This window comes from Aotus nancymaae, unplaced genomic scaffold (assembly GCF_030222135.1).
Source record: "Aotus nancymaae isolate 86718 unplaced genomic scaffold, 86718_ANA_hifiasm-v0.15.2.pri h1tg000039l, whole genome shotgun sequence".
In the NCBI taxonomy this organism is placed as follows: domain Eukaryota; kingdom Metazoa; phylum Chordata; class Mammalia; order Primates; family Aotidae; genus Aotus; species Aotus nancymaae.
In genome coordinates, this window is record NW_026988453.1 from 14,245,355 (window position 1) to 14,264,720 (window position 19,366).

The following is a 19,366-nucleotide window of genomic DNA, read 5'->3' on the forward strand; positions in this document are numbered from 1 at the left end:
TTTAAAAACAACAAAAATCTCATTTCTTCAGTGAAAAAGCTGACCATCAGACAAACCATGAACAGGGATAAGGAGGGGTGTGTTTATGTATCAAGCAGGGGATCCCCTGGAATAAATACAGAATACATGGCTATAGGTACGGTACAGGTCTGCTTTCTTCAAACTGGTGCTGACCCTATAACAATAACAATAGAGTAAAACAAAGTAGAATAAAAAAACGTGAGTTTTTCTTAAGCTCCTAAGTTAAAAGTGCAGCTGCTGGATGCACATACACAGGCTCTTTTACAAAGGGAGGCTTAAAAAATTTTACATCAGTCCCGAAAGAAGCTCCCTGCCCCATCCCAGTACTCCCTGCTTCTCTTCTTGTGGCGGTCAGCACACTGACAGGCAGATCTAGGCTAAAGGTTATTTGAAGGAAGCAGAGGGACCAGCCATCCATGGACTGCCTCAATACAACACCTACTTAGTGAGCAAGCTGAGTGTTCTCTGTGCACAGGACCCTGAGGTTTGCATTTTGCCTGGGAGTGGTTTGCTGCTACAGTATATCACATTTTCTGTGTGTGGTTCTTTTTCAGGCAAAGACTTTCCATTGTAACTTGCAGCGAAGTCAAAGGCACAATCTACGGCCCAAGAAGAGGATTTTCCCTCCGTATCTGATCTCACTGATCTCTAGGTGATGGAAAGTATGAACTGTTGCCCTGCCAACTGACTCACTGCATTGATCAGTCTTGTCACAGAGGAGCAGCCTGAGGAAGATAATGCATCCATCCACTATTCCAGTAGGCGGCGTCCTCACCTCGCCATCAGCACCATCTTCACACTGGCAGCCAGGGCCGCGGTCTCTCATCCTTATTTATACAGTAAATTAAACAGCCAAAATCCATGTCTTCAGGCGTCTGGGGCAACCTTACGGTGTCTAGAGGAAACAAATGCGAGGGTTAGCTTTCCTTCTGCATAAAATAAAACCGTAGTGTATAGTTCAGCCCTGGTCTTACTTTGTAGCTGAATTTAGTTTGAAGACTGGATTCTGTTTAATGTTAGATATAATGTTGAACTTAATGCAAATATTTTCAAAACACTAAAAGTACTAAAATTTGTCTTTGTCTTAAAGTTGTTTTGTTTGAATTCACACCAATCATTTCTTTGAGGGACAGGGTGGTGTGGCGGCTAGGAGTACCAGAACCAGACTTCCCAGACTCAAATTCTGCCTCTCTCAAACTAAGAATTTTGTGATTCTGGGCAAATTGCTCAATAGATAAAATTTTCCATCTATAAAAGAGTCGATTATTAAATCAGTTAATATGAAAAAAACACTGAGCACAGTACCTTGTATATAAAACTTAATAGGCCGGATGCGGAGGCTCATGCCTGTAATCCCAGCACTTTGGTAGGCCGAGGTGGGTGGATCACTTGGGATCAGGAGTTTGAAACCAGCCTGGTTAACATGGCAAAACCCCATCTCTACTAAAAATACAAAAATTAGCCAAGCGTAGTGGCATGTGCCTGTAGTCCCAGCTACTTGGGAGGCTGAGGCAGGAGAATCGTTTAAACCCAGGAAGCAGAGGTTGCAGTGAGCCAAGATCGTGCTGCTGCATTCCAGCCTGGGTCACAGAGCGAGATTCCGCCTAAAAAAAACAAACAAAACCCCCCAAAACCTTAATAAACATTAGTTATCACTTGAAGGTATTTAATGTTTTCTTTATATGTGCATTTAAGTACATATGGGATTCAAATTCCACTCTATGATCAACAAGGGAATCGGGACTATGTCATTGACTTCTAAGCCCCATCTAAAATCCCTTTACCTTTCCGTTTACACTCTTAGCCCTGGAGTTACGTGGCTCCCGTTCCCCACCACAGGAAAGATCCACCTCTCTGTCCCAGCTTCGATTCCATCATATTTAAAGCTTGGATGTCATTTTTGGAACAACTGACTGCTTTATTCAGTTGGTGGGGAGAGGAGTAGGAGACAGAAGCAAATCACAGTCAGTGACAGTACCAGAAACGCTGACATACCTGCACGTGTCATACTAGACACTGACGTCCCAGCCAGTGAAAGGAGATATGACTTCTAAAAAACATATCAACTTTACTATGCTGTGGAAGTAATGAGAAGCGAGGCAAGAAGCAGGCAATTGTAAGAGAAAGTGGGTGGGACGTAGTGGCTCGCACCTGTAATCCCAGCACTTTGGGAGGTCGAGCTGGGAGGATTGCTTAAACCCAGGAGTTTGAGACCAGCCTGGGCAACATAGTAAGTCTCCATCTCTTAAAAAAAAAAAGTAGCTGGGTGTACTGGTGTGTGCCTGTAGTCCCAGCTACTCTGAAGGCTGAAGCAGCAGAATCACTTGAGCCCCGGAGATCCAGGCTGCAGTAAGCTGCGATTATGCCATTGCACTCCAGCCTGGGTGACACGGTGAGAACCTCTCTCAAAAAAAATAAACACGCCGGGCGCGGTGGCTCAAGCCTGTAATCCCAGCACTTTGGGAGGCCGAGGCGGGTGGATAACGAGGTCAAGAGATCGAGACCATCCTGGTCAACATGGTGAAACCCCGTCTCTACTAAAAATACAAAAATTAGCTGGGCACGGTGGTGTGCGCCTATAGTCCCAGCTACTCGGGAGGCTGAGGCAGGAGAATTGCTTGAACCCAGGAGGCGGAGGTTGCCGTGAGCCGAGATTGCGCCATTGCACTCCAGTCTGGGTAACAACAGCAAAACTCCGTCTCAAAAAAAAAAAAAAAAAAAAAAAAAATACACACACACACACACACACAGGTATAGTGTGTGGCAGAACAGGGAGGGGGACTCCGGTTCACTGAGCACCTACTCTGTGTCAGGTGTACAGGAGTGCCATCTCATTTAGTTCTCACAAGAAGATGGTGAGACGGATCTAGAGTCCCAAAGAAACACCCACCAGTGCATCTCCCCCACGGAGTGGTTAATCTAACTCACCAACCAAAAGGTTCGGATCTGGATTTCTGGCTCTTTTGAGAAATAAGAGATCAGGTAACAATAGGCTGGAACTGGGTGGTGGCGGCTCCACTAGATCCTTCATCTGCTCGTTAGTGCACTAGCGCCCCCCTCCTTTCTCAATGACCACAACCTCTGCCTCCCTCAGTGCCCAGCTCTTGGGCGCATCTGAGTTGTTGACTCCCAAGGTATATTATTCCTCCTTTTTATTGATGAGTTTGGTAACTGAAACTCAGGGCAGTTAAGTACTCTTCCCATGGCTGCCTAACTGAAAGTAAAGGATCTAGATAGAATTAGAATTTTGGTCCATTTCATTTCTAGAGAATGTATTGCCCTTGGAGAGAATATATTGCAAGAAAGAACCCTGTATTTAAGAGGGCAAAGGCCGGGTGCGGAGGCTCACGAAGTCAGGAGTTTGAGACCAGCCCGGCCAAAAGAAAGAAAGAAAGAAAGAGAAAAAAAGAAGTGCGCAGAGACCTGGATTCAAGCTCCCGCTGCGGAGCTCGCTGCATACGTCTAACCTCGGGTCCGCCGCTGCACGTTGCTGCTCCGGCCCTCAGGGCTCATCTGTAAGATGCGGATGACCAGGCCTCCTTCCCCAGCTCGCTTTGAGGACCGCAGGAGATGGTTGGGAAGCCAACCCTTGATATACCCGGGAGCTCTACGACTCTCGGAGAGTGCTAGTGTTAGGGCAACAGCGAGAGGAGGGCTGGCGAATTTGTGCTGCCGTGAAGGAATGTCCGGGAAGGACTTATCTGAGCCAGATCTGAAGGCCTTGAGCAAATGGATCAACGCAGGAAAGAAGTGGCTGAGCCTGGTCGCCCCTGACGGAAGAGCAGGACATCCACGATTAAAACGCACGGGGGGGGGAATCAGATGACCGGACTGTAGGTACTAACGGCTCTGCAGCGGGTAGGTTAGCCTGGGTGACGGCCTGAGCCTCCGCCCAACCCCTTCCCCTGCACCCGCCCCCCTCCCCACGCCGCCCCCCTCCCCCACGCCGGCCCCTCCCCCCTCCCCACGCCGGCCCCTCCCCCTCCCCCCTCCCCACGCCGGCCCCTCCCACCACGCCGGCCCCTCCCACCACGCCGGCCCCTCCCCCCTCCCCACGCCGCCCCCCTCCCCCACGCCGGCCCCTCCCCCCTCCCCACGCCGGCCCCTCCCCCCTCCCCACGCCGCCCCCTCCCCCACGCCGGCCCCTCCCACCACGCCGGCCCCTCCCACCACGCCGGCCCCTCCCACCACGCCGGCCCCTCCCACCACGCCGGCCCCTCCCCCCCTCCCCACGCCGCCCCTCCCCCGACGCCGGCCCCTCCCCTCCCCACGCCGGCCCCTCCCCTCCCCACGCCGGCCCCTCCCCCCCACGCCGGCCCCTCCCCCCCACGCCGACCCCTCCCCTCCCCACGCCGGCCCCTCCCCCCGCACGCCGGCCCCTCCCCTCCCCACGCCGGCCCCTCCCCTCCCCACGCCGGCACCTCCCCTCCCCACGCCGGCACCTCCCCCCGCACGCCGGCCCCTCCCTCCCCACGCCGGCCCCCCCTCCCCACGCCGGCCCCTCCCCTCCCCACGCCGGCCCCTCCCCTCCCCACGCCGGCCCCTCCCCTCCCCACGCCGGCCCCTCCCCTCCCCACGCCGGCCCCTCCCCTCCCCACGCCGGCCCCTCCCCCCGCACGCCGGCCCCTCCCCCCGCACGCCGGCCCCTCCCCTCCCCACGCCGGCCCCTCCCCTCCCCACGCCGGCCCCTCCCTCCCCACGCCGGCCCCTCCCCTCCCCACGCCGGCCCCTCCCCACGCCGGGCCCTCCCCTCCCCACGCCGGGCCCTCCCCTCCCCACGCCGGCCCCTCCCCCCCACGCCGGCCCCTCCCCCCCACGCCGGCCCCTCCCCCCCACGCCGGCCCCTCTCCCCCCCACGCCGGCCCCTCCCCTCCCCACGCCGGCCCCTCCCTCCCCACGCCGGCCCCTCCCCTCCCCACGCCGCCCCCTCCCCCCGCCCGCTGCCGGCCCCGCCCCGGGCCTCGACACGCCTTGCCGCCCAGCGGGCCGCAGCTCCGGAGCAGCCGAGCGCCTGCACACCGGCCCCGCGGAGCCCGCGCGCCCAGCCCCACGTGAGTCCGGCGGGTCGCGGCCTGGGGCGCCCTCGCGGCGGAAGGGCCGGGGTGGGGACAGCGACGAGTGCTTTTCGCCCCGTTGAGTTACTCAGAAACCGAAAGCGCCTGCCGGCGGCGGGGAGGGCGCGAGGCGGCGGCTGGGCAGCGGGAGAGCGGCTGCGGCCGGGCGAGGGCAGAGCCTGCGGGTCCCGAGCTGGGGCGCTGGTCCAGAGGGCGGCCGAGGACCGGGGGGCAGGCTCCGCTGGGGCGCGCCGGCGGGGAGGACTTTCAGGCGCGCCCCGCACACCCGCGCTCAAACCGGGCGCGCTCAAACCGGGCCCCGGCCCGCGCCGCACCCGGAGGCCCCCGCCGCCGCTGCAGGGCTTTCCAAGCACAGCGACTCCAGAATGAAGCTTTAGGACGTCACGGAACGGGAGCCTCCGCCGGCCGTTCGTCTGCGCGTCTTCTTTAGAAAGCAGGCGACCCCTGCCCCCGAAGGCGAGCTCTGAGGGGCCCTGGCGCAAACCAAGCCCCGAGAGTTGGACGGAGTTGCCCGGAGGCACCAGGGAATTCGCGGATTCTGAGTTCTCCGTACCAGGTCATCTCCACCTTGTTCCTGTTCTGCAGGATCTTCGTGGTTCTGAGAATTCTTGGTGATGATCGGGGCCACACTCTTGCTGCGGGTCCCACTGGGCCACTCCGGCCGGCCGACTTTCTCTGCTCGCTGTGCCTCCTCCTGCTAAATTTCCATATTTGGCTATTTCAGATTTCCTTTCATGAGAACTCAGTTATCTCGCTGTGGCAGGCAGAGCTGCCCTAGGCGAGCGTTGAGGTTGGTGAGAACAGGCGAGGCTCCCTGCTGGGGCTGCCCCCCCCACCCTCTACAGCCCTGGGCTCTGACCCACCGCCGGTGAGGATACGCATCTGGCAACCAGTTTAATTCTGTAAATATTTATTGGGCAGGTGCTGTGTGAGAACTGGGCTGGGGCCAATGGAATATGATTGTTTCCTCCAGAGATATTTGCGTTTTAAAAGGGTCTGGAAGACCTGAGATGCAAAGAAATTAGTTGAAGCTTATCTGGGAATAGAACAGTTGTGGGTGTGTGTGAGATAATTTTAGGCAGCAAAAGGCTGGGCTGGGACCTCTCAAATCCCGGTGCAGCTGCTCTGCCTTACATACTCACAAAGCTGAAAACAGGGATGTTAATGTAATTGGTGGTTTGGTGGAGACACTTCCATTCCTGACTCTAAATTGAACTAGAGAGACAGAAATTGCTGCAGGAATGATGGATGTGGCAAGGATGTGGAACACGCCTAGCTCCTGTAAAGGTTTTTTATTTTGTTACGGTTACTGTTTTTGTTGTAACTCTATGGAATGGATCAACTCTCAGATCCCTGGGTCCTGGATAGAGGCAGGAGGAAGTGTCTGCACCAGCATCTGGAGCAGGGGAAGTGATGGCGAAGGTGACTCCTCCCACCCACCGCCTCTGAGCTGAGGCCTGCTGCTATAGGTAGAAAGGTGGTGTTTTTCTCCGTCAGCAGGCATCACCTGAGTCCCCGGTCAACTGGGGTAATAGGGTGGTGGAAAGAATGTGGAGAAGAGCTGCGGGCCACCGCTGTTAGGCTAGCGATGGGAAAGGCACCTCAGTATTTAGACAAACGTGCTGTGATTAGCTCAACTTTACTGCGGAGGACCTTGAAGGAAAAATAATTCTTTGTTTGTAAAGCTCATTCCTTTCCAAAGCATTTTCTCATTGTTCTCATCGTTTTGTTCTCGTTTCGTCCTCCACGCCGCCCTCGTGAGCCTGAGCATCTCCCCGATTGTGAGGGTGAAGCGCTGATCGGGATCGCCCCCTGCGCTCCACTACTGGACCAGGCCCGGAGCGCGGAGGTGTCTGGTTCCCTTGCTCCAGGCCCCTCACCCTGGCTTTGCAGAAAGCCATATCTGCCCACCTTCTCCTCAGTCTGAGGGGTCAGCATGGGGACCCAGATTCTGATAATGCCTCTATGGTCTGTCCTCAGCAACGTGGAGCAAGTTCAGCTGGAGACTCTGACCTAACTGCCACAGGAACAGGCATTCACTCTGTTAGCTCTGCCCAGCCAGGCAAGCTTGGGGAAGACCCATGTCTGTCTTCAAGTGTGTCTTGGAACCGGACTTAGAGTAGGCCTAAACAGATGTTTGCTGAGTCGAATTGAATTCATCTGGGCTGCTGCCTCCCTTGGCCTCTGAGCTGCCAGGGACAAGTGCTGCTTAGGCTTGGGAGAGACAGGTTGAGCTCCCAGCAGGACTTCTTAGATCCAGAAATTAGAATAACACTGTACAGCTCACAAGTAGCCCATTTCCTCTGATTAATTTCTCACTACCTCCTCAGGAGAAGGGAGAGGCACGTGCCATTCCTTCCACTTTATCTGGTTGCAAGCTGAGGCTCAGAAGTGATTTGAAAGACCTGACAGCATGTAGGTAGGAGGCAGGACTTAATCCCAAGTCTTCTTTCTCCAATCCCTATGCTTTTCCCGTAGTATCTTAACTAAAGGAAGTCAGGATTCTGGGCAGGAGGAGGATGAGAGAACCAGCAAGACGTTCATCAAAAGCTGCCTGACATCTTTGTCACTGGTCAGGGGTCAGTGGCTGGCTCAATCTCTGTAGAGCTTTTTTTCTGCCCAGGTTGTGACTTTTTCTGGGGTTCTCGATAGGAGTTCTAGCTCCAGCAAAGGTGTAGCAGGTGAGTATCTGTGTGTGTTGGGGCAGAGGGGAGCATGCTGCAGGGCAGAGGCAGTCCTCAGAGCTGGCAGGCCCCTGCTGCTGCTGCTGCTGCCGCCCAGGAGTGGGCCGGCATGAATTTGTTGCCTTGCCCAGAGGAAAGCTTTATTTGAAGGATCACACAGCAGCCTTGACCCATATGGCCTCCAGCAAGTCCTATCTTGTGAAAAAGTGGCATTGAGGACCAGACAGGATATAAAAGTGAAAATACTCGTTAGTCCAGACAGAGGAATTCAGTCTGTTCACAGCGACAGTGTTGAGCACGTTTTGCATATTGGTACCTGGAGGCATGCTTGGATTGTGCTGTAGCAAAAGCAGTTTACATGCAAATGGTCTGTACACTGTGCCGGACCCATGTGATGTGTAGGCCTTGGAGACCCAGTATTAAGTGACGAAGCCCAGTAAGTGCCCTCCCAGGATATGTGTGTGGAGCGAGAGCTGCCGTCTTACTTTCAGCAGAGCCCCATGTCTCATTTCTTGACACCACAGGCTCCATCAACTTCCCTCCTTACCAATTCAGAACATTCCTGAAATTTTTCCATGGCTTCTTTTTTCTCTCTCAAGGAGGAAGTGCTCTCCTCCAGATCAAGGTGAGAGCACCTTCTCCACCTACACTCCCAAGTTAGCTCTCTCCTCCTCCCTTTGAGGCAGGTTCCCTCCATCCCTCCCTCCCAAAGACTCCTTCCCTCACCCACGAGCTGAGTTTTCTGTTAATAAGAAAACTGCATGTTTCCTCAGTCGCTCGTCCCTTTCTTTCACTGGCAAGCTTCTGGAGTGCCCAGCTCCTGCCCTTGCTCCTCACTCGGCGCCGTGCACCTGCTGCGCTGCTCTGACTGTCCAGGGTGGGTTTCCAGGACCTGGTGCTCCTCAGTCGCCAGCCCATACCAGCCCACGCTGCAGCTATTGCTCATCTCCTTGGAGGCTGCCACCCTGTCCCCACCAGCGTTCCCTTCCTTGACCTCCAGCTTCTGGTCCTCCTCTGTCCTGCAAGGCTGGGCCCTCGGCTGGATTTCAATTCCCTGTGCTTTTTCCTTAGAGCCCCTTTCCATTCCCAAGGCTTAAACCAACACTCTTAAGAAAAGGCTAGTCAAATTTCCATCCCTCACCCAGTTCTCTTCTTGGCTACTCTGATTTGCAGTATTCAGAATCTTCACCATGATGTTTCAGGAGCACATCAGACATTCGTCCCAGGCTGCCTCTTTGTCTGTGTTCTGTTGCAGAGATTGCTGCTGTTCTTCAGTCACCTTTATCCTGTCCCCCTCAGCCAGTCCTGACCTACTGTCTATTCCCAGTTCAGGGCCACAGGGACTCTTTCCTGGACAACGTTAATTATCCATTGACTCGTTTTCCTGCCCCGGATCCATCTGTATTCAGTTTGCCTTTCCACGTGGCTGCAGAGGACCATCCCTAATACATAGCCCAGTCAAGACCTGCTACTTTCCCTAATGCTGTAGTGGAAATAGTGTGGACTTCAGAATCTGGTGGGCCTGGGTTCAAATCTGGATTTATGATTTGCTGGTTGTAGTTGTATAATCTGGGCAAAGCTGCTCAACTTTCATAGTGTCTGTGTTCCCACTGGTAAATAGAAATAGTAATATCTGCCACTTGGGGTTGCTAGGAACATTAAATGGTCAATATATACACAGATCTTGGAGTCTGGCAGATATTCAGTAAAACTGGTTTTCTCTTTCTATGTGGTTAATAGCCACAGAGCATTGTGGGGTTTCTGGGGAGCTGGAAAATGCATGCCTAGCCTAAAGGCATTCACATTTAAATTAAAAACCAGCAGAAGAACTGTTGTATGTTAGAGTAGCCCATCATTTCCACTAGCCTGTCGCTGCCACTTTGCAATCTCTGGATGAGGTAGACCTCAGGGGCCAGGGTAGGGAAGCTGGGCTGGGGCAGGGTATGGTGGGGATAAGCTGGGATGAGTCTTGGGCAGGCAGGGAGGGTAGGCAGCCTCAGAGGCTGGGGCCCCATGGTCCAGGTTTCAACGGCAGGATTCTGGTTTTCAGGACTTGTGGGCAGAGCAAGCAGCAGCTTTGGAGGAAGAATAGTGCTTGGCAGAGACCCAACACAGGAAGAAATAAAACAGATTTGGGAAACAAAAATACAGGTCACCAGGAGCAGACCAGTTACTTTAGGGGGATGCAACGTGAAGGTGCAGCAGGATGAGCTTGGCTTGATGCAGACCAGATACTTTAGTGGGATGCAACGTGAAGGTGCAGCAGGATGAGGTTGGCTTGATGCAGAGTCACCACCCAGAGCCCTTTCTGTTCTCCCATACTAAGGAGGATGGCTTAGAGCAGCCAGGCTGTGTTCTGAGGCTTCTGTTAGGGAGGTCCTTGGCCCTGGAGGATGGAGGCAGGTGGGTGGGGCTAAGCTAAGCAGCAAGCATGAAGGTCCCTCTTCTGTCTTCATGATTTTAGGATTCCTGAGGGAGAGGCTGGGTTGATAATTATGATGCAACCTCGGAAAACTTAACCATGCCTCCCTGGGTTAAAGGCAGAATAATTTAATGTAAAGCAGAGGCTTACATGCGAAGCAGATGCAGAATGAAAGAAGTGATTAAATCATTGGATGAAGTTATTCCAGGAATAACTCACTAGGGAGTGAGAGGGATATAGGTAGGAGGAATGGAGGGGGAATATTGGACCTGAGCAAAAGTGTGTTAAAAAGATGAAGAAGATTTTCGTCACCCTTAATGAATGGGAAGTAGATTATTTGGGAGCAGACTGATTTCCTTATGTTAAGGTGTTTTATTTCAAAAACCAGTACATCGGGCTGTTGACTCAAATCTTCCGTACCATCCCCCGGACCTTCCTTAGAGATACCTATTGCCAGGTATTAGCTGTGGACAGCCAGAGACCAAGTTCTTTCCTCACTTCCTTCATACTAACAGTTCCCGTAGGGCCTACGTATGACTTTAAGTGGTTCCCTTTCACTTCACTTACCCTGGATCTTTCTAACAAGTGGACGTCTTTAGCCCTCATCGCTTCCACCTCGTAACAGCAATGCCAGATTTTCTCATCATCAATTCTGTTCAAGCCTTGTTAAATAGCTCTAGGTCCTTCTTTTTTTGTTATTTTGTTTTGTTTTGTTTTGAGACAGGGCCTTGCTCTGTTTCTCAGGCTGGAGTGCAGTGGTGTGATCTCAGCTCACTGTAACCACCGCCTCCCAGGTTCAAGTGATTCTCTCACCTCAGCCTCCTGCGTAGCTGGGATTACAAGCGCCCGCCACCAGGCCCGGCTAATTTTTGTATTTTTAGTAGAGACAGGATTTCACCATGTTGGCCAGGCTGGTCTCAACTCTTGGCCTCAAGTGATCTGGCTGCCTCAACCTCCCAAAGTGCTGGGATTACGGTACAAGCCACCACACCCGGCCTAAGTAGCTGTAGGCCTTTCTATACCTGACTTGGCTACACCTACCTTTTCTTACATCATTTCTCCTGCCTCGATTGCATCCTGTTCGAATCCATTAATCCATATCCCTGCCACTCTTTCCAAAAGAAATTCAAATTTCATCTCTTGTTAGGCTTCTGTGTTGGGGGTCCCCAGGACCATCCCCAGGTTCGGTGATTTGCTAGGAGGACTTAGAGGAGTCAGTGCCCAGCAGATGGTAATACTCACAGCTATGATTCATTACGGTAAAAGAATGCAAAGCAAAGTGAGCAAAGAGAAAAGGCCTATGAGGCAAAGTTCAGGGGGACCGGGAGCAAGCTTCCAAGAGTCTCAGAAAAGACTCTGCAAAGGACTGCTGAGGGAATCACACAGGATGTGCTGAATTTCTCCAGCAGTGCATTGTGACAGCAGGTGTGAAGCACTGTCTACCAGGGAAGGCCCTTAGAGACTCAGTGCCCAGGGTTTTTATCGAGGGCTGGTCATGTAGATACCTTCATCTAACACATGTCAAAATTCTAGGCTCCGGAAGATGAACAGGTGTTCCGTGTAAGACACGTTGGTTGGGTGCGGTGACTCACACCTGTAATCCCAGCACTTCAGAGGCCGAGGTGGGTGGATCACAAGGTCAGGAGATCGAGACCATCCTCGCTAACATAGTAAAACCCTGTCTCTACTAAAAATACAAACAATTAGCTGGGCGTGGTGGCACACACTTGTAGTCCTAGCTACTCAGGAGGCTGAGGCAGGAGAATTGCTTGAACCTGGGAGGCAGAGGTTGCAGTGAGCTGAGATCGCACCACTGCACTGTAGCCTGGGCGACAAAGTGAGACTGTCTCAACTCCCTGCCCCCACCAAAAAAAAACCAAACAAAACAAAACACATTGTTTACCCAGACAGTTTGAACACAGTGAGCCACTCTTAGTGGTTAAGGTGGTGGGAGCCTTTCTGAAATCCATGTTCCAGGCACCAGCCAGGGGCCATCCTTGTGAGTAGAACTTTAAGATAGCAGTCGCAGGCTTGCTGTGTTAACTTGTTTCTGCCAGCTTTCCTTCATAATCTCACCTGTTCTGCCCTCTCAGTGCCTAATTATAGTTATGTTGTAGAGAAAATTGCCCTAGACAAAGAACCAGAAGACCTGGGTTTCAGCCCAGCGTAGCCTCCTACTGCCGTGTGGCCCTTTGAACCCCTCCAACTCCATTTTCCTCATTGGGAAAAGAGGAATTGTAATTCTTGCTTGTAGGTCTCAATGGTGACTGAAGACCAAAGGAAATGATGTAGTTGGTCATTCCATCCATCCCTAAAATTGAGCACCTCCCTTATGTAAGGCGTGAGTGTGATGTGGTGGCTTTGATGGTAGACAAGACTGCATCCCTACCCAGCGGTTGCCAGCCGTGGTAACTCACCGAGCTTTGGGTTCCCGATCTGTAAAATACGAAGATGAATAATACAGTGAGTACCTGTAAACATGAGGCTGCTGCGTGGATTAAGTGGAACAACCCATGTATAGCTCTTATGGTATCTGACGCATTATGGGCACCCCAAGTGGCAGCTATTAAGTGACTCAGATATTCGAGTGCTTGCTCTGCATCACACCTTGAGAAAGGTAAGCCACAGTCCCCCTGCTTTCTCCGTGCTGAGGAATCACATAAACAATTAATTGCATTCCCAGCAAGTCCTGTTAAAGAGCAGTACAGGTGGTTAAAGGGCATGTCGTAAGGGAGGGGGACCCTAACTTGACGGAGGCGGCACACAGAGGCTTAGCTGCATTAGTGAGGCTTCATCTGGGCTTGGATGAGTTTAGCTCAGCAAGAAGTGGGGAGACAGGAAAAGTTGTTTCTGGCAGAGACAACAGCTTGAGGAAAGGGAGACTCAGCCTTAGGGTGAAGACTGTAAGTGGGGAAGGTTCTCTGTTCATATGAGGAGTGGCAAAAGGACCAGGAATCCAGGAGGGGTGAGGGCAGGTGAGGAGACTGGCCTAATTCAGAGGTCACCTCTGCTGCCACCCTGGCAGGGAAGGGGCAGAATCTCCCCATGCAGGGAGATTGGCAGTGTGGTAGCAGGGAGTAGAGGTGGTCTGGTCTGATGATTTCTGTTTTTTTGCTGTGCAGTAGGAAGTAGAGTTTCCTGGTGATACTGGAGGGAGTAGTCAAGGAGAGAAAGGTTTAAGATCAACATTGGACAGAGTGAGCTGAGAGGGAAAAACTGGCTTTGTGCTGTGTTATTGTGTTGGCATGATGAAGTCTCTGGTAAAGGACTCTGGCAAATGGGATTTGAGATCTCTGGCACCTTGTACAATGCCTGGCACCTAAGCAAAGGCCCCATGAGTGTTGGTTGCACCGGATGGTTGACTGGCCTACCTTTCTACATTTTTCTCGGCATTTCCACTCTTTCCCAGGTGCCTGCTACCCTTGGGCTAAAGCTTCCCGCTTGCCACCTCCCCAGAGGCTAGCTCACATTACTGTAACAGAGGGAAGCACTGCTCAGGCTTTACTCTTCCAGCCTCAGGTGGCTACGCTGTCCCCCCGCCCCTTACAGTGACTCCCCAACTCCCACCCCAGGTTTCCCATCATGAGCCAGCCTTGCCCTCTCCAGCTGGGACCGGTAGAATTTCAGGACTTACAAACAGGAGAAATGAAAAGGTTTAGGCGGTGAGAACCATGCTTAGCAGGAGAGAGGCTATTTTGCTTTCTGGAGAATAGCTGTTACGGTCATTCTGTAAGTATTTACTAAACACCTATCATGTGCACTGTTTTTTGTTTTGTTTTTGAGACAGAGTCCTGCTCTGTCGTCCAGGCTGGAGTGCAGTGGTGGGATCTCGGCTCACTGTAACGTCCGCTTCCCTGTTTCAAGCGATTCTTGTGCCTCAGCCTCCCAAGTAGCTGGGATTACAGGCCTGTGCCACCACGCCTGGCTAATTTTCATATTTTTAGTAGGGATGGGGTTTCACCATGTTGGCCAGACTCGTCTCGAACTCCAGACCTCAAGTGATCCACCGGCCTTGGCCTCCCAAAGTGCTGGGATTACAGGCGTGAGCCACTGCTCCCAGCCATGTGCACTGTTTTATGTGTTGAGACCTCAGTACCCCAAGAAACAATCCTTGCTGTGATGGAGCTTGTACTCTACTCTGATAGGGGAAGACAGAGAGTAAAGACATGAACAAGTCACATGTTAGGCAGTAGTAAGGGCACTGGAGAAAAATGCAGCAGAAGATGGGTCTGCCAGGGATGTTGCGTTTTCTATGTAGGGTGGTCAGCAAAGACCTCCCGTGTGAGGTAACATTTGAACAGATTCCTAAAGGGAAGGAACACGCCCTTCAGATACCAGGATGAAGAGTATTCCAGGCAGGGGAAAGCAAGCAGAAGTCTCTTCTGCTGTTCAAGAAGAAGCAAGGTGTTGCCAGAATTAGTGGACAAGGGGGCGGGCACTAGGAAGTGAGGTCACAGAGAATAGAGGGGCAGAGATAGGAGGCCCCTGACCTCCAAGGACACTGGCTTCTACCCTGAGTGCAATGGGGCCATTGGAGCTGAGGAGCAGCAGAGATAGCTTCTGTTTTTAAAAGGATCACTCTGGCTGCTGGGTTGTGAGTGGACTGTAAAGGAGCAAGGCAGAGCAAGAGACCAGCTAGGAGACTGATGCTATAAGCACTGGGGAGATGGCGGCAGCTTAGGCCAGGGTGATTATGCCGACAGGGTCGAGGAGGAGATGCGGGATGTGTTGGGAAGGAAGAACTTACGGGATTTGGTGTTGTGAGATGGAGAGTAACAGGCGCCAAGGATCACTCCAAAATTTTTGGTCCAAGTGACGCTGTGATTGGTGATACTGTTTCACTGAGATGGAGGAAGGCTATGGGAGGAGCAGGTAGGTGGGGATGTGATGCCTATTAAACGTGGTGGCGTGGACTGAACAGTAGAGCCCGTCTGGGGCTCAGGGGAGAGGTCCATATTACAGGTAGAAATCAGGGCATTGTTAGCCATAAATGATAAGGCCGGGAGCTGGGACATGCTTACCCAGAGATGGGTACAGATGGAAGAGAGCAGGTTCACCACCAGCCCGGGGCTCCAAGACATGGGAGAAGGTGACCTAGAAGCTGCCATGATGACCTGACTGGTGCTCCTCACAGTGTCATGAGCTGTAGAATCTAGCCTGTTAATTTGCTAGAAAATCAGATTCTACTTGCTACTGAGAGATCATGATACTGAAGTGTATTAATCAAGGAAGGCTAAACTATTCTGACAAATGGGTCCCCCAAACAGAGGTCTTTTCCTCTGGGGTAAGGTGTCAAGCCAGCATTTTCATCATGCTCCAGAGCAGATTCTTAGCAGGGCATCTGTGGCCCTGACTGCTCAGAGAGCTGCTGCTGTAGATTTGTGCATATGCATGATCCCTACCTTGACTGAAAACTTCTTGGGACAGGAGCTGTCTGGTAACCTGCTCTGCCCCACTCCCGTAGTAGAATGAGGCGCAGGCCTCTGCGTGTGACCGGCACTGAGTAAAGCTGGCTAGGAGGACAGGGTGGACATGCATGGTGGTTAAGTGCTTATTTATGTGCCAGGAACTGTGTGATAATAATTTATGTGGATTAACCCCTTTAATCTTAACTCCAAGCCTTTGTAGCAGGTATTATTATTGTCCCTCCCCCCCACCTCTTTTTGAGACAGAATCTCACTCTGTTGCCCAGGCTGCAGTGCAGTGGTGCAGTCTTGGCTCACTGCAACCTCCACCTCCTGAGTTCAAGTGATTCTCCTGCCTCAGCTTCCCTAGTAGCTGTGATTACAGGTGTGCGCCACCAGGCCTAGGTAATTTTTGTATATTTAGGAGAGATGGGGTTTCACCATGTTTCCCAAGCTGGTCTTGAACTCCTGAGCTCAGACAGTCTGTCTGCCTTGGCCTCCCATATTGTCCCATTTTCCAGATGAGGAAGGGATGACACAGGTAAGTGCATGGCAGAAGGGGTTGAACCCCAGCAGTCTGGCTCCAGAGCTGGTCTCTCACCAGGGGAATGTGGTGCATTTTCTGCCAGCTGTGAGGAGCATTGGCTTTGGAGTCAGAAAGTCTGTATTCAGATCCCTGTGCCCACGCACCAGCTGTGTGATTTGGGGAAAGTTGTTTAACAGCTTGAGGCCTTGGACTCTTCGTCGGGAATATGATGATGATAACAGTATTGCACAGGGTTTCTGTGGAACTGTGTGTGATACTGTATGTAAAGTGCAGGCTGGAAATTCCTAGTACATGTCAGGTTTTATTATTATCATTATTATTATTATTATCTTGAAAAAACAAACTGTGGATCCCCTAGGACTGAGGGAATGTGTTATCTTTCTGGGTCCACAGCGGGGCATAGTTTTAAGGGCAAGAACTTCCCAGCACCATGCCTCCCTCTCATCTCTCTCCATTCGGGAGATCTAACGGTTTATGTTTGAGTATCACGGGTGCAGGAAGAAACTAAGAGTCAGTCACTCCAGCAGAAGTTCTAAGGAACTCCTTTCATTGGCCAGGGGTCTTAGAGAAGGTGGGGGTTCCTCCCAGGTTAGAAGTCCCCTTCTCCCACACCCCATCGGACTCCATGTTTGGGCCCCTTCCACCAACACTCCCTTCCTGGAAGCCGTCGTTCTCTCTCCTGGGTTTCCCCTCTGGAGTCCCCTTCCACACTCTCATGGAAGCCTGTCTTCCCTCCTAAACTCCATCTCTCTGTTCCCTTCCACTCAGTGTGGAAGCTGCTTTCCTCTCCTGGATTCCATCTTTCTGGATTCTCTCACTCAGTGTGACAGTTAGCTGTTTCTTTCTCTCTCCTTCTCCTGTTTCTCTCTCTCTTTAAATGAATCACTTTCTACAAACACTTTTGAGTCTGGCATTTACTGCGCACTGTGCCGTGGAACCCTCTCTCATTCTTGAGAGGGCAGGAGACCAAAAACCTGGAGAAACATCCTCGCAGGGGAGCTGAGGGCGCCCTGAACCCCAATATTACAGGACTAGCCAGAAGAGCTGCCAGAGGCCTGTGGATCATAGCAAACCCAACAGGCCCTGCTTCGATCAGAACAGGTATTCTATGTACTCTTTTATTTATTGATGTTTCTGCCTGAAGTTCACTTTGGTAGGTTTCACTGTGAAACAGTGAAACGCTTGGCTTCCCGATCCATTAAGTCCTTCCAGAGCTGACTGGCTCAGTTGTTCGGGGAAGGGCAGGGGTATTTCACTTCCCCAGTTCTACCTACTTTTCTTGGATCTCCTCTCTGGGCTCCCCATTGCTCTCCCTCTTCTGTTGCCCTGATCAGGCCATGAGTCCCAACAGCCTGAAGGCTGCATTTTTCAAGCCAGACTCTAGGATGCCTGTCTGTGTGTGGTCCAGGCACCTGGGGTGTGCCTGGGGTAGCCGATGCCAGGAAGCCTCTCTCGTCTGCTTCCTCCATGGACTGGGCCAGAGCTGGCCTTGCTGCCAGGTGGAAGGGGATTGCCCCGTGTGCCTCTCACAACACGTGCCCCAGCCACAGCCCTCCCAGCTCTGGGCAGTAGGCAGCCGGCAGTGTGTCACACGTCTGTCGTCAGCCTTGGAGATACAGCTTTACACAGAGGCAGCTGTGGATGAGCATTTGTGGGAAAGTGGGGCACCGCTAGAATGATGCTGACCTTTGGCAGCTAAAGTCACCACAAGGGTGAGCCACGGTTTCTAAATACTCATTGACATTTCTGTTCTGTAGCCTGGGGCTGGGCAAAGTCCAGGCTCACTCCTCACTTGAAAATGCTTCTAAATTCCAAGCTCAGTCTAAACTGTTGTCTGTTCGCCGTGCAGCTCCAGGGGCCGCTGGAGGCTCATTCACAAGCGTTTGTGCTCCTTGTACTTGTCTTTGTTTCTGTTTTTGTATTTTGAGATGGAGTCTTGCTCTGTCACCCAGGCTGGAGTGCAAAGGTGTGATCTCAGCTCACTCCAGCTTCAACCTCCTGGGTTCAAGTGATTCTCCTGCCTCAGCCTCCCGAGTAGCTGGGACTACAGGCGCATGCCACTGCACTTGACTAATTTTTGTATTTTTAGTAGAGACGGGGTTTCGCCGTGTTGGCCAGGTCTTGAACTCCTGACCTCCAGTGATCTGCCCACCTTGGCCTCCTAAAGTGCTGGGATTACAGCCATGAGCCAGTGCGCCTGGCCTCTTTGTACCTGTCTTTATGAGCAAGGAGGATGGTCAGGAAGGGGGAAAAGGGAGAGACGTGTGAGTCTGAGATGACAGCCCCGTCGCTCCATGCAGTGGGCACACCCACCTGCATTTGGGAATGCAGTTGAGGTGGCAGTAGGCAGCCTTTCTAATGAGAATCCTTTCCAATGAGGAGAACTTCTTGAGCTGAGTCAAGAACAAAGGGCAGAAGGCTGACCCAGACTTGCGAAATCCTGCTGGAGTGGGATGCTAACAAGGAGCCTCTGAGAGGTGTGGTTCAGAGCTGGGAGGAGAACCAGCCAGTACAGAACCCTAGGGTCAAGGGATCGGGGAGTTTCAAGAAGGAAGCGCCAAATGTCACATAAAGGGCAGGAGGGCAGTGATTTAGGAGAGACTAGTCAGCAAATGTGATGGTGTGATTACAGTTTAGATCATCGAACTAACATAATATGTTTTCCCAGACTACAAATGGCCTTATATGCCACATCCCCAGATGATGTGGGGCTGCCAACTTATTCCAGGTAGAGTACAGATGAGCTTGGGAGGGCCAGGAAGGCTTCAGAGAGGCGCGGATGAGATCTGATAAAGGACACAGGTCTGTGGGTGCCACCTGGAAGGTGTGTTTCCATCGGGCACTGCTCTGGAGCCGGGAATGGGAGGGAGAGGGACGGGGGAGAAAGAGGTTGATGGGGCATTGCAGGGCTGAGGATGGAGAATGGGCTGGAGCTCCAGGGCGTGGGGAATTTGGGCCCACTGTGCCGCATTTTTGTTTCCTCATCAGTGTCTGCCTATGTAGGTTCCTAGCAAAATAATAATTTACAAAAAGTGACTGAATGAATAAATGTTTAGTGCGAGATAGTCCAGTGTCACCATGAATTCAAAACTGGGTGAAACGAGAAGGCAAATCGCATGTCAGGCAGTCAGGTTATCTGAGAGTGGGGGACATTGGTGGAGGGACTCAGGGGCAAGTGCTTAGTAATGTTAACAGCCCTTGTGACACTTCTC

At 52.4% G+C, this 19,366-nt stretch overlaps 1 protein-coding gene and 1 long non-coding RNA gene across 5 annotated transcripts in view; one reads left to right on the plus strand and one right to left on the minus strand.

Annotated features, from left to right (window-relative positions):
• Positions 1-2,633, minus strand: LOC105722055 (uncharacterized). Its single transcript, XR_002479638.2, has 2 exons — positions 1,327-2,633; positions 1-916 (listed from the first exon to the last, which is right to left on the minus strand). It is a non-coding gene; the product is annotated as an uncharacterized LOC105722055 (long non-coding RNA).
• Positions 2,634-3,668: 1,035 nt separating this feature from the next.
• TRAF5 (TNF receptor associated factor 5) overlaps positions 3,669-19,366 on the plus strand; it is a 48,654-nt gene continuing 32,956 nt past the window's right edge. Inside the window, exon 1 of one of the 4 annotated variants that reach the window (XM_064360347.1) lies at positions 3,669-3,879. Coding sequence is in view for 1 of the 4 variants with exons in the window: in XM_064360346.1 (XP_064216416.1) it covers positions 5,831-5,964 (134 nt within the window). In the remaining 3 variants the exon portion in view is untranslated. Of the gene's footprint in view, positions 3,880-5,025; positions 5,073-5,567; positions 5,653-5,830; positions 5,965-19,366 lie in introns of those variants that run through there. The other 3 variants (XM_064360349.1, XM_064360348.1, XM_064360346.1) reach the window with 3 other exon arrangements.